The 18,312-nt window shown below is 34.4% G+C and overlaps 1 protein-coding gene across 2 annotated transcripts in view; it reads left to right on the top strand.

Annotated features, from left to right (window-relative positions):
- Positions 1-16,435, top strand: part of COPS2 (COP9 signalosome subunit 2) — a 32,860-nt gene extending 16,425 nt beyond the window's left edge. Inside the window, exons 4-13 of one of the 2 annotated variants that reach the window (XM_024567629.3) lie at positions 4,600-4,725; positions 6,400-6,489; positions 6,617-6,694; positions 9,324-9,498; positions 9,964-10,142; positions 10,228-10,280; positions 13,119-13,216; positions 14,442-14,524; positions 15,009-15,067; positions 15,684-16,435. In XM_024567629.3, the coding sequence (XP_024423397.2) occupies positions 4,600-4,725; positions 6,400-6,489; positions 6,617-6,694; positions 9,324-9,498; positions 9,964-10,142; positions 10,228-10,280; positions 13,119-13,216; positions 14,442-14,524; positions 15,009-15,067; positions 15,684-15,828 (1,086 nt within the window). In that variant the 3' untranslated portion in view covers positions 15,829-16,435. Of the gene's footprint in view, positions 1-4,599; positions 4,726-6,378; positions 6,490-6,616; positions 6,695-9,323; positions 9,499-9,963; positions 10,143-10,227; positions 10,281-13,118; positions 13,217-14,441; positions 14,525-15,008; positions 15,068-15,683 lie in introns of both variants that reach the window. The other variant, XM_053927999.1, reaches the window with a different exon arrangement.
- The last annotated feature ends 1,877 nt before the right edge of the window (positions 16,436-18,312 follow it).

The raw sequence follows: 18,312 nt of genomic DNA, 5'->3' as shown, positions 1-18,312 counted from the left end.
GGTAGGAGGGGCCCTCCATGATATCTACAAAAGCTACCCACAAAATATTTTAGCTCATTTCTTCCCCCCAAAATACCAGGACTATTCAAAACATGTTAAATGTTATTAAGCATATTGTATATTGCATTTAAATACAGTTAAGGAAGAATATCTGTGTTGCATTTACCCTTTCTAGTTCTGTTGCTCTGATATTCTCAAAGAATCTCTGTGTTGCACAAAGCCCCTGTGCTTTCTTTCCATTTATTGTTTGTGAAAATATTTACTATATTTAAATTAATAACTTAGACTGTTACTGAAGAAGCATCAGATGTCTCAAAAGATAGAGATTTTGATTAAATAATTATAATGAGATTAGGGGGCCAGGTTTAACTCAAGATTCTGTGACTTGAAATGACACTCAGAAACTCTAGAGAAATTGTGTTACTATAATTAGCAGAAACCTGCTATCTTAACATACTAAGAGTTGTTTTGTTTTTTAACCCATTTAATCACATGCTACCCACAGGGCTTGATTTTACTACTTTACCTTGAGCTAAGATATGAAGCAAGTAAGGGAAACGATTATTTTGATTTTATTATTTTGCCTACATTCCTTCTCTACATTTTATTTGTTCTAGCAGTATCTGCGCACACGTTATGGTTTATAAGCATAGTTTCAGCTTCCACTCCTGCCCCCTCATTTTCTGTTTGGTTCAGAGCAGGGCCCATGTTGCTCTGTAGGTTTGGGGCGGTGTAAAATTGGAAGGGTTTGTTATCCACTGCTGTGTGTGTTCACCACTGCAGAAAAAATCAATTTACCTAATCTTTCCTCAATATTTAATTACAGTAACAATTTTTGAACATTGAACTCCATTCAAAGTTATTATAGCATAAGAAAATGAATTCAGCAAGATGGAGGCATAGGTAGATACACTGCACTTCTTGCAAAACCAAAAGAAGGACAACAGCCTGATGCAGATCCCGGCCCACCGGATCTGTGTGTTGTGGCAGCAGTAGACAAATTCACACGGACTGCAGAAATCCTGTGGAGAAAAAGGGACGGCATGGCCACTCTCTAAGTGCAAGAGGGCTAGAGGGCCAGAGAGAGCCCAAGAGAGCCTAACCCCTGCCTGGACAGGCTTTTACTGCTTTTCCGGGCACATTGCATTGAGGATGGTCCTCATTTACTATGCACAGGTTCACTGTAGGTGATTACCTTTTACAGGCAACAGAGGACAGAATGCTGCTAATTACTTCAAAGAGAAGGATGTTACAGCTCAAAGGGGAAAGTGGTTGAACTGGTTACACTCCATACTTGGGAGGTTTAGCACAGACTTAGGAAGTTAAAGATACTCAGTAAACATTTGCTGCCTCAATCCAGGGTGAGGGAGTTTTAGCAAAAGCAAGTCTCACAGCAGCCTAGGTACAATGCAGGCCTGATTCTGCATGGGAGAACCTGTCCGTGGGCATGGGTCCTGTTTGCTGGACCTCCCACCCACTGGCTTTTCCAAGTGGGAGCTGGGCTACAGTTCCCTATAACAGCCAATTTAAAAACAAAAACAACCTGAACTACCAGAAAACTGAACTGTAAAGAAGTGCAACAAGCAAGGACTTAAAGAAGAGACATTCATCCAGACTGGTAGGAGGGGCGGAGACAGGAAGCTGGGGCAAAGAAGATGCAAGGCACGGCAGCAGCTGTTGGACCAGGATAAAAAATCCCACATTCACTTGGGAATCAGCACCTGAAAGGGCACAATCCATTTGTGGGAAGTGAGGGAAGTGACCAAAAACAGGGCCAGAGCCGAGCAAGCAGCATTGTTCCTTCTCTGACCCCAACCCCATGTACAGTGCCACAACACACAAAGTGGGATGCACTGCCCTGGTGGGTACCTAGGGCTCCACCCCTTACAATGTAACAGATGCGCTGACACAAAGAAATGTGGCCCAAATGAAAGAATAGGTCAGTCATCCCCAGCTGGTGTGGCTCAGTGGATTTAGTGCCCGCCTGCAAACCAAGGGGTTACCAGTTTGATTCCCAGTCATGGCACATGTTGGGGTTGCGGGCCAGGTCCCCAGTGGGGGATATAAGGGGTAACCACACATTGATGTTTCTCTCCCTGTCTTTCTCCCTCCCTTCCCCTCTCTCTAAAAAAATAAAATGAAGAACAGATCAAAACTCCAGAAAATAACTAAGCAACGAGGAGATAGCCAAGCTATCAAATGCAGAGTTCAAAACACTGGTCATCAGGATGCTCACAGAAATGATTGAATATGGATGCAAATAGAGGAAGGAGTGAAGGCTATGCAAAGTGAAATAAAGAAAAATATACAGGGAATACTGTTGTAAAGGGGGGGAACCAGGACCCAAATCAACAAGTTGGAGCAGAAGGAAGAAATAAACATTCAACCAGAACAGAATGAAGAAACAATTCGAAAACAGGAGAGGCAACTTTAAATGTTCCAGCATCCGAATCATAGGGGTGCCAGAAGGAGAAGAGGAAGAGCAAGAAATTGAAAACTTAGGTGAAGGAACTAGACATACAAGTAAGTCTAAGAAGCTCAGAGAGTCGCAAAGAAGTTGGATCCAAGGAGAAACACACCAAGACACATCATATACATTAACCAACATTAAAGATATGGAGAGAATCTTAAAAGCACCAAGAGAAAAGGATACAATTACCTACAAAGGAGTTTCCATAAGACTATCTACTGATTTCTCAAAAGAAACCTTGCAGGCAAGAAGGGGATGGAAAGAAGTCTTCAAAAGTCATGAAAAGCAAGGACCTACAACCTAGATTACTGTATCCAGCAAAGTTATCATTTAGAATGAAAGGACAGATAAAGTACTTCCAGATACGGTCAAGTTAAAAGAGTTCATCATCATCACCAAGCCCTTATTATATGAAATGTTAAAGGGACTTATCTAAGAAAAAGATCAAAACTATGAACAGTAAAATGACAACAGACTCACAACTATCAGCAACTGAACCTAAAAAAAAATAAAAAATAAAGCAAACAACTAGAACAGGAACAGAATCACAGAAATGGAGATCACATGGAGGTTATCAGTGAGGAGGGGAGGGGGAAGAGGTACAGGGAATAAGAAGCATAAATGGTAGGTACAAAATAGGGGGAGGTTAAGAATAGTATAGGAAATGTAGAAGCCAAAGAACTTACATGTATGACCCGTGGACATACACTAAGGTGGACAAATGCTGGAGGGAGTGGGGAGAGCAGGGCAGAGAGGGGGTAAAGGGGAGATAAAAAGAGGACAACTGTAATAGCATAATGAGTAAAATACATTTAGTAAACCTGTAATCAGTCTAAAAATTAAAATAATATTTTGTTTTCAAACTAAAAAAAAAGAATTGAAAATAACCTTTTTGTTAAACTCCTATTTCACTATCAAGATATAATCTCAGATGGGGACAATCATATTTCTTATTTTCCTTTTGCCACAAGATATATTCTGTAGCTTGGGTTTTAGCAACTTACTGATAGGATGGTACCTGTTCTGTACCCCCATATGCTACTGGCATACTCAGAAACAAAAGTAGTTTGATATATAATGCTAAAGCTTTTTCCATTTCTTCCCATTTCTTCCCACCCACACCTACTACTGTGTTTATTTTTATAATTTAATTCTTGCTTAGAAGGTTTTTAGGAGCCTCCTTATGTTTTCTTTGTCCCTCATGCTGTATCCCAGAGCAGGACACAGTCATAAGCAGGAAAACTATATAATCATTAGTTTATTCTCCTCCCTAGAAAACACTTTTTTTTTTTATTACTCAAGAAGAAAAGTATTATACCTGCCAGTTCTGTCTCCCTGATTAAAAGTAGAGAACCCAGTAAAAAGGGGGATGAACAGCAGTTGGAGACATGGGGACAGTAAATGCGGGTTATAAGGCTGTACTCTTAAGTTGGCTTACGTGATAGACTTTGAGGAGTGATAGACCCTCCGCTAAAGTGTTTGTGCTGGCAATTGCACTCGTAGTCATTTATGTCCTCAGATCTTTTATATTTCCTGGAATAACCATAGTATTGCAAATAGTGCTGCAAGGAACAGCAGCGTTACTTACATCTCGTTTTCGGTAGAACCTTAAATGGAGGGCTTTTCTTGATAGTGGGATGAATACCTGGACTTGAAGAGATTCTTTTACTTTGCTTTTTCAGAGTCAGCCAGTAATAGGGAGAAAGAAACATGTAACTTGCTAGAAAGCTTCCTAATGAAGGGGCAGATCTTCAGAAGAGGACACAGCTGATCTGTATGGCTGGTACCCAAGGCATTTAAAAAGTTGGATTTATTTATATTTTTTCATTTATGAATATTTCAGTAGTTTTTATGACTTAAATAAATAGGCTGTGCAGTGAGTAATAATATCTGAAATATGGAAAATCTAAAAGTACTTTTGCATAGGCTACCTTCATAAATTTGGATCATGTTTCTGAGTAATCTAATTGCAAATTTAATTCAAAATGTTTATAGTGTTTGTGTCATAGTTTCTCTACATAAAACTTATTTTTCAATTATGCTGTAATATGTACTATAATTTTAATCATGTAGACATATTTTAGTATATAAATGTGAGTACCTAATAATGCATTTTTCTTCCCTCACAGACAAACTTTCCAGAAATGATGAACAGATATAAACAACTATTGACCTATATTCGAAGTGCAGTCACAAGAAATTATTCTGAAAAATCCATTAATTCTATTCTTGATTATATCTCCACTTCTAAACAGGTCAGATTCTGGTTTTCCTGTTGGTACTTATCAGTGTGTTCATTATTTATATTGAGGGCTTTGTGGGGTTTATTTTTAAGGCCTAGAAGTTCTATTTAAGCATTCTAGTTATTACTATGCTTTAAAATAATGTATACTGTTTTCTTAATTGTAGTATTGTGTAATATTAAAAGATATTAATTCTAGCTTAATATATTTAAATGATATCTTCAAATACTGGCATAGTCTGCACACAGTTTTTCCCAGCTTGCGTTAGTTTCCCATTAACATGCACTATCATGGCTCCTCCTAGTCTCCATCACCACTTCAGCTAGCCATCCTGAGCTATGTAAATACTGACCAGTGAATCATAGGTGATTTGTATAGCTTTGACTAGATAAAGTTCCTTAAGGGGAGAACCTGTGCTCATATAGTTAGTGCTTGGTGTTGCTCATAGGTATTTGTTCAAAAATCGCTTCTATAAAGGATGGGTGGATGATGGGTGGTGAAAAGAAGGGCTGATGATGAAGAAACTGCAGTGACCATTGGGGTGATGTGCCTTTGTTATTTTAGATTTTGGTTGTTAAAGCAGTGATGATTTTATTTTATTGCTAAGCTATTTTTAACTGGATCGTTTGTTCATATTCCTTTAAGCAACACAGTCCTTAGTTTCAGCTTTCTTGCACTGTGGTATTGAGCGTAAGAAGTATTCTCTATATCATTTACTATTTCTTACTTTTTTAGTATTTGATACTTTCTATATTCATAATAAAAAATGTTCATCACAGAATCAGCCTCTTTCATTCTATCTTTTCTACTAGATGTCACTTTAATTTCTTGAGGTAGTTTACTATTTTTACTCTGTATCTAAAATATATGTAATGGAAGTAGAGGAGGATAAACTTAGACGTTTTGTTAGAACATTTGCACTTAATGGCACTACTTCTGGAAGTGTTATATATCAATGGGACCTGTCTTAAGTAGGAAAATGTTTTCTTAGTGCTGCAGACAAACATCATCAAAACACTTTTGGTAAACTATTTACAAATGTAATGCCAGGTATGGGGGGGGAGGTATGTCATTATAAAACTTCAAGGTTGTGTGTTGATTCAAGCTATTATACATAAGCTAATTATCTTTTGAAAGTAAGAATGGATACTCAGTGGACGGCAATTGACTTACTCAGTAAGCCATCAGTAGTCGTGAAAATCAGGCAACTTTTCTGAAAGTATCAGACTTTCCTGTTCTCATAGGCCAGTTACTTTTTGATCCTGTTAAGTAGAGATAGTGTTTGCCATATAATACATACCAAATAAGAGTCGAGTGAATAAGATAACACTATTAATAACAGTACAACTAGTTATATGTATGAGTCATTTGGTTAAAATATAAAGTGGTTTATTAGATTGGAAAGGATAAACCTATACTATTAGAGCAAATATTAGAAAAAATATTAGGTATTTTCTGGGTTTTATTTTTTTAAACACATAAAACAAATCTTGACACTTATCTTTAGCAAATTTGGTCTGTATCATATATTTTGTGGACTGTCGCAGACGTTTGGTAAGATGCAGATGATAGTGTATCTTATGTGTATTAAAGTTCAAAGATGCACTTTTAGTTTGCTCAAATTAACTTTATTAACAGGTACAAATTTGCTGTTTACAATTATAGAATTCTGATTTTTTATGTCAGATGGATTTACTGCAGGAATTCTATGAAACAACACTGGAAGCTTTAAAAGATGCTAAGAATGATAGACTGTGGTTTAAGACAAACACAAAGGTAACGATTATAATTACTTACATTAGTTCCCTTTTGAAGAGTGGGCGGGTGTCCTTAGTAAACTCTCCTAAAGATGCATCCCTTGTCCTGTTGAAATTTTTTGATTTTAATGTTTCTTTCTTTACAGCTTGGAAAATTGTATTTAGAACGGGAGGAATATGGAAAGCTTCAAAAAATTTTACGCCAATTACATCAGTCCTGCCAGGTAGCATTCCCTTAATTTTTTATTAACATTTCTTCATATTGAAAACATAAGAAAAACTTGTGTTCAAAACATTGCTTAGAGGTGTTTTTGTTTAAGCATCATCCCAAAAATAAAGTTTGGAAAATAAGTGACCAAAAAGCTCATTTTTTCCTGAGTCTTACATTTCTTCCTATTCTAAACCTAATTTCAGCCCTTCTGTTTGTGGGATGAGTCACAGGTTTTAATAAAAGAACAGGCCAGTCATTACTACTTACTAAGAGGAAGACTTTCATATTTAATCATGCACCCTGTGAAAATCAGAAAGGATATTGTAGACATACGTAATAAAGATATTTTATATTGTAGTTTACAAGGTATGAATCCCCTATAACAGTACTGTCCAGTAGAAAAGATCATGTGATACTAGAAATACTCTGTATCTGTACTTTCTGATACACTGGCAGCAGCTGCATGTCATTAGGCATTTGAAATGTGGCTAGTGTGACAGACGTGTTTTACATTTCATTAATTTAAATTTGACTAACTATGTATCTGGACAGTGTGCCTCCATAACTTTTAGTTATGGGCTATAATTTTACATTTCCTCCTTTTGTCTTGATCAGTAAGTTATTTGATATTAGTTTAAATTTTATGTAGAAATAGTGTTTTAAAAACTTTAAGCTCTTCCAAAGCCATATAATATTATTTTAATTATATGTATTATTTTTGTGAATGGAGGAAAAGTTGATCAGGAGAGAGTCCTGAGTCACCTACAGATATTTTTATTTATTTGTTTTGCTTTTTTAGTTTTTAAAAATAAGAAAAATGTTTGTATTTCATAGTAGTTTTGCTTTACAAAATGGATCAGTCATTTATGAATTGTTTTTTTCCCCACACATTCTTAGGAGAGCTTAGTCTGATGCATAAACAACTGAGTTCAGTTTCACATGAAATGGAAATGATAGAGTAGCCATAACTGAATGGAGAAGGGTCTTTCAATGTATTCATAAGGAATGTGAAAGTTTCGCTTGGTTTATTTTAGTGCATAAGGAAAATGCTGTCTGGATTGGAAATAGTGTAGTTGGAGAGATGCATGATAATCTGAATGTACACATTGTCTTGCAGGTCATATTTTTTACTCTGTTGTGATTTATTAGTGAGTAACACGTTTTAAGTTAGAAGACCAAAATAAATAATATTGGGTTGGCGAAACAGTCCATTTAGTTTTTTCCATAAAAGACATATTTTTCATTTTCACCAATAACTATTGATTGGGAAACTTTGAGTGTGTTGGCTATCTCCCATGTGGTATAATGACAATTGTTCTCCATTAATGTCTTGACTTGATCACTATCAACTCCAACTGGTCTACCCTACTGTGCAGCATCATCCAGCGAGAAATCTCTGGCACGAAACTTCACACACCACTTTTGACCCGTTAGATAGTCACACAGCACCTTCTCCATACACTGCACACATCTTTTTTTTGCATTTTGCATTTTTACCTTTCTTGGAATACTAAAGCATAATATGCCAAAAAGTTGCATATTTTCTTCAATATTAAAATGGCTATGCAAAAATTCATCAATTTTGGTAAGTTTTTTTTATTAATGCACGCTAATGTGACACTTGTCACAATACAATCGAACAAAACTTTCAAATGAAGCTAAAGACAACTAAGCGCTATTATAGCCATCTTATGGGCAAAAAACAAACAAACGAATTTATTGGGCCAACCCAATAAATTTTGGCTGTATATAAGTTGGTGTTTGATATTTATGATTATCTGACTATTGAACATACACTATTTTTCGCGGCCTGCATTTTCTGTCTGTTGGTCATCTTTCAAAGTTGAACTCAAATGTCACCACTCTTACTACTCCTTTGAAATCTCCCAGGAGAGTTAGTCCCTTTCTCTTCCATTCTTCTGGGTACTTGGTTCATGCTTAAACCAGAATCGTTAGCATTTATAATGTAATTTATCTCTTGGCAGATTAATCTACTAGATTGTGAATGTTTTTAGGCCAGGTTCCTTGGCTCGTTTAACTTACTCCCTAAGGCAGACCCAGTGCCCTGCACAAAGAAGGCACTCAGAGGGTGTTTTTCATTGAACCAGTGGGTCTAAAGTCATGAAGATTTCAGGAAGACCATAAATACCCTCCTAGCTAAAAACCAACATAACATTTTATATATAATAATATGCCTCTGGCCACTTTTTTTTTTAAGATTTTATTTATTTTTAGAGAGAGGGAAAGGGAGGGAGAGAGAAACATCAGTGTTCAAGAGATACATCAATTGGTTGCCTCTTGCACACCCCCAACCGGGGATCTGGCCTGCAACCCAGGCATGTGCCCTGACTTGGAACTGAACCAGCGACCTTTTGGTTTGCAGGCCAGCGCTCAAGCCACTGAGCCACACCAGCCAGGGCAGCCACTTTTTTCTTACTAAATGACTCGAAAGTACAAAAGATGTGTGGGTTCCTTTTTGGCTTTTAAAGGTAGTGTTCTTAGGACTCTAGGTCCCAATTAAAATTTTTAGTGCATTTTCACAGACAATTGTAAACTTATAAATGATTATAAATGTCAGGTTTTTGGGCTCAATTAAAAATTATTAGGCTGATTCTGACGGAATTTATTATTTCTTTTCCTAGACTGATGATGGAGAAGATGACCTGAAAAAGGGTACACAGTTATTAGAAATATATGCTTTGGAAATTCAAATGTACACGGCACAGAAAAATAACAAAAAACTTAAAGCACTCTATGAACAGTCACTTCACATCAAGTCTGCCATCCCTCATCCACTGATCATGGGCGTCATCAGAGGCAAGTGGTTTGGAAAGAGTGGGCAGTGTCATGGAAGATACCAAGGTGTCATTGCAAATAACTAAATGACTCTGAAGGTTGTTTCTGTTTTAATGAAAGTAATAGGCACATTAGTGAAATGATAACAGTCTTAGAAAGAAACTAGGATGAACTTTTGTCCTGTAAAATTTATATCAGTGAAGATATTAATAGAAAATTTATCATCATAAGTTCAATTCTAGAGTGTATAAAATTACTTTCTACTTCAATTGAGAAGACAGTCTTGTAAATGCTTGCTTGACTGATATTTAAGGAAGAGCGTGCTTTTTAGAGTTCAAGTGTGTACCCTGGGCTAGTAGTGTTCTTGTTACAGAATTAAAAGACTGGAAACCATTGAACTAGTTTTCATTTGATTTCTGTAAAGTGGTCAGTGTTGTTATGACAGAACTGTAAATGTCCTCTCTTCTCCTGTTTTATTCTTTACAGAATGCGGTGGTAAAATGCACTTGAGAGAAGGTGAATTTGAAAAGGCACACACTGATTTTTTTGAAGCCTTCAAGAATTATGATGAATCAGGAAGTCCAAGACGAACTACTTGCTTAAAATATTTGGTCTTAGCAAATATGCTAATGAAATCGGGAATAAATCCATTTGACTCACAGGAGGTATGTGTGTTAACTTCTTATCAGCTGTCTTTCTGGAAATAAACTTTGTACATATACATAGTTAATTCTTTTTTACTGTATTTAGGCCAAACCATACAAAAATGACCCAGAAATTCTCGCAATGACGAATTTAGTAAGGTAAGATTTTATATTTCAGTTAAGGTAAATTTTTTTTTAAACAGTGAATAAAGGGGAGAGAGAGGAGAGAACTTCTCAGAATTCAGTTCATTCTGAACAGTTACTTTTGTATTTTGGTTTGAAATATGCCAAAGCTTGTGAAATTTTTATCTTCTGAAGTCATTTATTATGCTGTTTCTGTTAGGCATGAAATTTTATAAAGTATTTGCTGCTTTTCTCACCTGTCTGTATGCTATTTTTCAGTAGAAACTGATGGTAGATGTTTTAAAACAATTTCACAATGTTTACTGTTTCTATCTGCCTTAATCCCAAACGAAGTTATGAATTGGTCCACATAAGTCAAGAATTTTCAATAAGACAATTACTTTACTCGGATATTTTCTCAGTTGACAAGATAGATAAATCATTTTTTAAAAGTTTACTTCATGTAATCTTCTGAGGTGAGGAAGAGAGGAGTCATACTGGTAAGATACCTAAAGATTTAATTAATAGCTTGTATGGAAATATATATGACTAATGATGTTTAACAACTGAAAAACCAGCCATAATTAATATTAAAATTATAGAAATTTAAAACCTAGCAAAAGCCTAGAAAAAAGGCCTGCTTTTGCCAAAGAAATTAGTGAGCAAGAATAATTTCCCTCTATGCCAGGAATAAATGGAGCCCAAGCTTTAATGGGCTTTCTTTGTAGAAAAGTATGAGAAACTTACTAGGTTTCAAGTTCTTTGTTTTAGATCATATGGCTTGGTTTACTAAGTCATGGAGAATGAAGTCAGGGACACAGGGCCAGGGGGGGTTTGTAGATATATGTAGGTAATTTAGATGACCAGACATTCTCTTAATGGTCTTTTTCAATTAAAAAAAAAATTATTGTTAGACTATAAATTCAGTCACCTGCATATAAATTTTATATACTTGGAAAAAGAGCTATTCCATGATACTGTTTAAATTCTTATGTAAAATGTTCTCATTTACTTTGTTTTTACTTGTCATTGCTTTTTATAAGCTACTAGGTTTTCTTTTTTAGGGAAACCTTAATTTTAGCTTTAAAAATAATCATTTTATTATTTTTAAAGATTTTATTTTTGTATTTTTAGAGAGAGGAAGGAGGGAGAAAAATGTGTGTTTGCCTCTCATGCACCCCCTACTGGGGACCTGGCCTGCAACCCAGGCATGTGCCCTGACTGGGAATCAGACCAGCAACCTTTTGGTTCACAGGCCGGCAAGCCACACCAGCCAGGGCATATTTTAAGGGAACTAAAAATGGTTAAGTAATAAAACCCTAAATTTTAAAATTGCGACATTAAAAAAAATTAATTTCTTTAATTGTGTATATCTTTAGTCTATTTTAATATAGACTAAAGATATAGTTGATTTTCATTGTAAAAGGAAATTTCTCCATCTTTGTTTCAAATAATTTATTCCATCTACATTTGGTCATATTAACTAAGAGGTGATTTTGTTAGAAATTAATTAACTTCATAATTTTTTTAATTGTTTTTAAAGTCCAATTGCTAATACAACAGTTCAAACTTTTAAAACTCTTGTTAAAGAACTACTAAGGGAAAGTTTTGCCCTACCTTAATATTTTATCTAAATTAAATTGGTTAAATCTATTAATATGGATTAAAAAACTGATTTATCAGACCTTTACAAGGCAATAGCTATATTTGTACATTTACTATATCTTACAGTTTACTTCAGTAAAGCCTCTATTTTGGAACTTGGGAACTTATTTTAACAGTAAGTTTTGAACCAAACAAGTGGCCTATAGTGTCCCACATTTTGTACATTTTTTTTAAGCCACTTAAATAGTGGAAGAGTATCTCTTGGTTAAAACATAACGTGTATGTAAGTGTTTCCACTTCTTCAATATATCCTCCTGTAGTTTATTACAGTAGTATACTTGAAGTAGGTGAGAAAGTAATGCTTCCTAATTTTATCTTCCTAGTCAGTTGCCAGCAGACTAGAGGAAAATAATTCCTGTTGAAGCACTTGAATCACCTGTCCCTAACATGAAGTTACATTGCGACCCAACAGATGGAAGCACTGCAGAGGGCGTGCAGAATGGCTGATGATATGTCTTACATATAAAGCAGACAGTGGTGCCATATCCAGAAGGTTGGCTTCTTCCTTCTCAGCACCTTTAGCAATTCCCATAGTGCCTCACAGAATTATTTCAGGACTAGATACTTAGATACCTCAGAGAATTATGAATATAAATCAGCCTTTGGCCTTCTGCAGCAGGGTTTATCATGTCTACTTTGTGTGTGTGTTCCATTTGGCACTAATGATCCACCACAGATACAGTTTTCTGCTGTATAGCTGAGTGAAATGTTCAGCTCAAGAATTGGGAATCCAGTGATCCCTTTGGAAAGTTTTGGCAGTTGCTGGTAGCTATCTAGAAGAAAAAAATTAGGAAGCTGCATTTTTGACTAAGCTTCAGAAGGATATACTGTTATATTTGAAAGACAAGGCCAAACTCCTCCATACAGTAGTATGCATGAAACTTGGTTTCTTAGGTATGAAATGCATTTTATAATTTGAAAGCATCAAGCATTAACCAGTCACTGAACTATTGTCATTTTCTGACAATACCAAGATTTTTAGAAGATTTAAATTAACTATATATAAACATATAATCCCAAATCTATCTCTTAAAAAGCCAAAAGCATTCAAACATTCATTTTATTTGCAGAAGGATGTGTGTGTGTTTAATTCTTATTCCTATGACCAAAACTCTATGATTTAGGTTTTTACATATACAAGTTGAAAAACAGACTTTAAATATGTAGCATTTTCATGTTTGACAACATATGCTTTTTTTTTTCTATTAGTGCCTATCAGAATAATGACATCACTGAATTTGAAAAGATTCTGAAAACAAATCACAGTAACATCATGGATGATCCTTTCATAAGGGAACACATTGAAGGTACATTCTTTTGACTACCTCAGTTCTATCACTTTCTTTGTCACTGTTTAAACAGTGCTGCTTAATGTTGCTGAACAGAACTAAGCTGTATCTCTTCTGTTTATTGCAAAGTATAAAAGTGTTTGTAAATATTGTCATGGTATAGGATACTCCCTAAAATTATAAAGGTGTTTTAAAGAAATCATTACCCAGTTTCATGTTACTGAAATAATCAGGTACTTATGTGATGACCATTTCATATAAGAATGGACATCATTGCCTGTCCCTTTTACCTTTTTTGTCTTAGATATTGTTGCATGATTTTTACTGATGCCTAAGTTGAAAGTTAATTTTTAAGATTTGATTTTGACAAGTAACAAAAGCTTTGAAAAAAGCCTCCTATAGATGAGATATAGATAATGAGATGCTTTTACTTTGAATGGTAGACTAACATTGTAACTGTAAGTATATGAGATTTTTAATAAGTTCAGTTGGACTCACAGAAACAAAAAAACATTCCTTTGTTCTGGGACCTCTTTTATACCTCCAGTGTTCCCACCTGTTATGGAGCTATTTGAGGGTTTTTAAATGACCATTTGGAACTACTTATTTAAATACTTGAAAATTCCAGATGCATCAGGAAAATCTGAAGACTACTTTGGAAGTAATGTTTTTTGTTCCCCTCCTTCTTTTTCTCTTTCATTCAACAGACATTTTTAAAGTTCTTCTGTGAACCTAGGATGATACTCTACTTTCTGGATATAGAAAAATGTAGAATCCGTATGCATGAACTTCAATCTAGTCTTTTTGGAAAAGACACTTGAACGTGAAGAAACTGGGGAAAATTATAAAATCTCTATAAAATATAATACTCTTAAGTTTAATGAGAGAGCATAAAGAACTTGGCTGGTATAAATTGGGGCTTCTGGAAAGACGTTAACTATAGAGGAAATAGTGAGCAGTGCAGTATTATTGAGAATGCAGAGAGATATTTTAGGTAGTAACACATGAGCAAAATTAGGGAGGTGGTAACAAAAAATTATGGGAGAAGCCTCTAATTATACTGTGCATCTATTGGACCCAAAGATCCTTAGATCCAAATACCTTATGTCCTTGCCAGACAGAGGATATAGTTTGAAAAGATAAATGATACAGTTAATATGATTTAAAAGTACATGATGATTCGTAAAGATATACAAACCATTAAATGCAAATGTATTATCTTAATTTTTGTCTTTTTTTTCAGAGCTTTTGCGAAACATCAGAACACAAGTGCTCATAAAATTAATTAAGCCTTACACAAGAATACATATTCCTTTTATTTCTAAGGTACTTATATTCATTGATTTTAATATTTATAATTTGTAGTTATAAAAGCAGTATACCTGTCTTCCATTTAGAAGAGTAATTCCAACTTGATAACTTTTGTCAGCATTATATTTCTTAAACACAGCATAACTTAAAAACTTTGCTTTTAATGTGCATTTTTTTGTGTTTTCTTGGTATAAATTGAGTTAACAGAAGAGAAAAATAAAGATTATGAAGTTGTAAAGATTTCCTAAGCCTCAGAGAATATTATAGAAGAGAGGAAGTGTAAAGAATATAATTAATGAAGGTTTAACCCCAACCATAATGAAATTGTTGTAAGAGTATACTTTAAATGTTGCAAAGTTAAATTTTATCACACCTGTGTTCTTAGAATATTTTGAAGTGATAATGAAATTTGTTATTTAAAATCAGAATAATTGATTATATAAAATTTTGACTTTTTAAAAAAGTAACTAGTAGAATTATAATGAGTCTTTCGTCCTAGGAGTTAAACATAGATGTAGCTGATGTGGAGAGCTTGCTGGTGCAGTGCATATTGGATAAGTAAGTATTTAGCTGTTTTTATCACAAAATGTTTAGGACCATAAAGTTTGAATAATGGTGAGGATAGCAGGCAGATTCTTAAATTTTTTATAAAAAGCACCCTTTGGCTATCACTTTCTGTTAAAAGAGTTATATATGTATATGTGATGGTTTTTTATAAATGAATGAGGATATTAAGTACATGGTCTCTGAAAAAGTTCTAAATGGTTTTTCAGAAGGATTTCTCATTCAGTATATGACCCATATACAGCTAGAGAATTATTTAACAACTCGTATTTTTTCCTGGACAAGGTATGGCATATAGTAGTTTTGAATTTATCTTTTTAAAATCATGTGTTTAAAGCTTCACAAATTACATTTGCTCATGATTGATTGGATAAGTCTATGCCTTTGGTTCTTTCAGTGAAATTGATGACAGGTAGCTGAAATCTGCTTTCTTTCTATAGTTTGAATAAGGTAATGAATGTTACAATTAATCCTGAACTCAGTCATTTAATGTAGGCAGCAGTTTTTTCTTTTGTATTTATTGATATTGTGAATATTGATGCAATGTTAGTCTAGCAGATATGCTTAGTGAAAACAGTTTGTAGACATGTCTTCTTTTATTTATTTCCAGCACTATTCATGGCCGAATTGATCAAGTCAACCAACTCCTTGAACTGGATCATCAGAAGCGGGGTGGTGCCCGATATACTGCACTAGATAAATGGACCAACCAACTAAATTCTCTCAACCAGGCTGTAGTCAGTAAACTGGCTTAACAGAGAACAAGCTCTTACAGACATACTTAAAGCAACAGTGCAGAGATATAATTCTTAAAAGAACTGGGAATGGCAAAACTACTGTCGGTTGATGTGTCCTGAAAATTATTGGAGTTAATGGCAGAAGTGCTTTTTTTGATCAACTGGTTTGTGTTTTGCTGCTGCATTTATCCCAAGAAAAACAGCTTTAATCGCCAGAAGAAAACCAAAATGCCATGGGATTTATGCTGTATTGACATCTTGCCCTAAACATACAACATCATAGTAATTTGTCATGGGCAACATGACCAGAGAGAAGATTTTTGTCATGATTTTAAATACACTGACACGCTACTGTTGGTTAAATTTAAACATGTTTTACCTACAGAAATTCTCTCACAAATAACCTGCAATAACTTGAAATGCATACCCTTTTGAACACTTCCTTTTCTCATGTATAAATTAAAATGTTTGCTGCATTTTGCAAAATGTCAATTCTCCACAGATGTGTCCGTATATTTCTGTACCTGCAGTGTAGTAAAGGTTTAGATGAAACCCCATAATTATAGTGGCATACTGTCACTTAGGTTTCAAGCAGCAAAATAAACAGTGCAGCTCAGAAATTGTAGTTTGGTTCTTGATGTGTTTTTATTACACTTGGGGTTTTTGTTTTGTTTTTTAGTACCTTAGAACTTTTAAATTTTATCGTTAGTTAATAATTTTTAAAAGCCTGGGAGCAAATAAGTTAGTTATTTGCTTTCAAGTTTTTAAAATAAGTCTTTATTGATAAAGTAAGTAAAACTAGTTTCTAACAAAACACTTCCATATTACTTTTAACATCAAGGCTTTCAAGGAATTTTTTTTAGGAATGATAGTCCTTTTTAAAATAATAAATTCTAACTCTCAGAATGTTCACTTTAAACAAATATGCCAGAACATAGACAGCTAAATGAATGTTACCCTGCATAGTGATTATGCTGGAAAATTATTTCCTAATTCCAGCAGTTTACCATTGCTCAAAATCTCGGGTTTTGCTCTTTTAGAATTGCATTCATAGCTAATTTAAGTCACACAAACTATTAACTTTATGGCTACACATTGTTTTAAAAGAAAAGTACTCCCAAGCTTGATTGTCTTACAGTTACCGTTGACTGTGGCAAAAGTCATGGCACCAAATGACTTTTAACAGTTTACCAAAAAAGTAAATCCATCTTTGAGGTAATCACACAAAGTATACAGCTGGCTTTGGAGGCAATCCCAAAAGAGTTTTTGAAGGTATTTTGAGCCGTAGTAGCATAGTTAAGAGAATGAACTGTGTGTGGCCTTCCAAGGTGACTACCTTAAAGGAGACGCAGCTCATTTGAATGTATTGAGTTTTGGATGTATTTGTTTCATTTAAAAAAAAAGTTCACATTATTTTATAGTTTCAAAAGGAAGAACTAAGATTAAGATAATTTCTTTGGTTTTTCTATTGCTTGTTATGTAAAAAGAAGTGAGTGGCAGTTCAGAAGGAAGACTGTTTGTTGTAACTGAAGAATGACAACCAAGAATTTTTGATCATTAAGTCAAATTTTATAAACAGTGGAAGGAGCATGGACTTAAAACAAGGCATGCTTATTCGGTTTTGTCAAAATTTTACGAAAATATGTGATATATATTTATACTAAATCTATATAATCCTTAGGTTTAGGAAAGCAATCAGTTAATGTCTTCAGATTAAAGCAGTATTAAATAACAGGTACAAGTTGGAAATTGTAGAAAACAAAAGACAAAATGTCTTTGGTAGGGAATAAAAAAGTTTAAGATACAAAATTACGTGTATTTTCTTCTCTTTTACATAAATTGTGGAAAGTGCTAAATTTTTTTCTACAGGAGGGATGATAATTCAGATTTCTTTTTTAGTATAATTTCGAGACCCTTTGTTACCCAAATAAAGATGACAATTTCCGCGCTGTATTCAGATATATATGTGGTAACTGGGGAAAAAGCCCTGCTTAACCCTGCTCAACTTTGAGTTGATGGAATTAGAATTCAAAAGATTTAAATGACATGATTTTCTAACTCTTAAAATGCCCAGTTCCCCTGTGATATCTTTGCGATGTTCAGTGAATTTTCCCTCTTTCTAGAGGGAAAACATAACACTTGTTACTCCTTAGGGAACTGGGCTAAATGTATAACATCCAGTTACATCAGTATCTTCAATGTAATTGTATGTATTACATAGGCTTTGTTTAATATTCTTTAGTTACAGGTTTGATCTTTTTTTGAAGTCATTTGTCACAGTTCTAGAACACAGGTTTTTGATATATCTTTACAGTCTGACTAACTTGACAATTTATTATTTTTCCATTTAAACATTTCTGTGTTCTTGTGTATCGAATCTTACAGAGTTGGCAATCATAGATAGAGATTGCTTATCAAATATAATTAAATTGAGCACAAGTAAAAAATTGGCAAATTCTTAGCACTTAAATTGCTGGTTAAGTCTTTACCTCTTTTGTGAAA

The sequence above is a fragment of the Desmodus rotundus genome, chromosome 7 (genome assembly GCF_022682495.2).
Source record: "Desmodus rotundus isolate HL8 chromosome 7, HLdesRot8A.1, whole genome shotgun sequence".
NCBI classification, from domain to species: Eukaryota; Metazoa; Chordata; class Mammalia; order Chiroptera; family Phyllostomidae; genus Desmodus; species Desmodus rotundus.
Note: the sequence above shows the minus strand (reverse complement) of the source record. Positions and strands in the feature narration are given on the sequence as shown.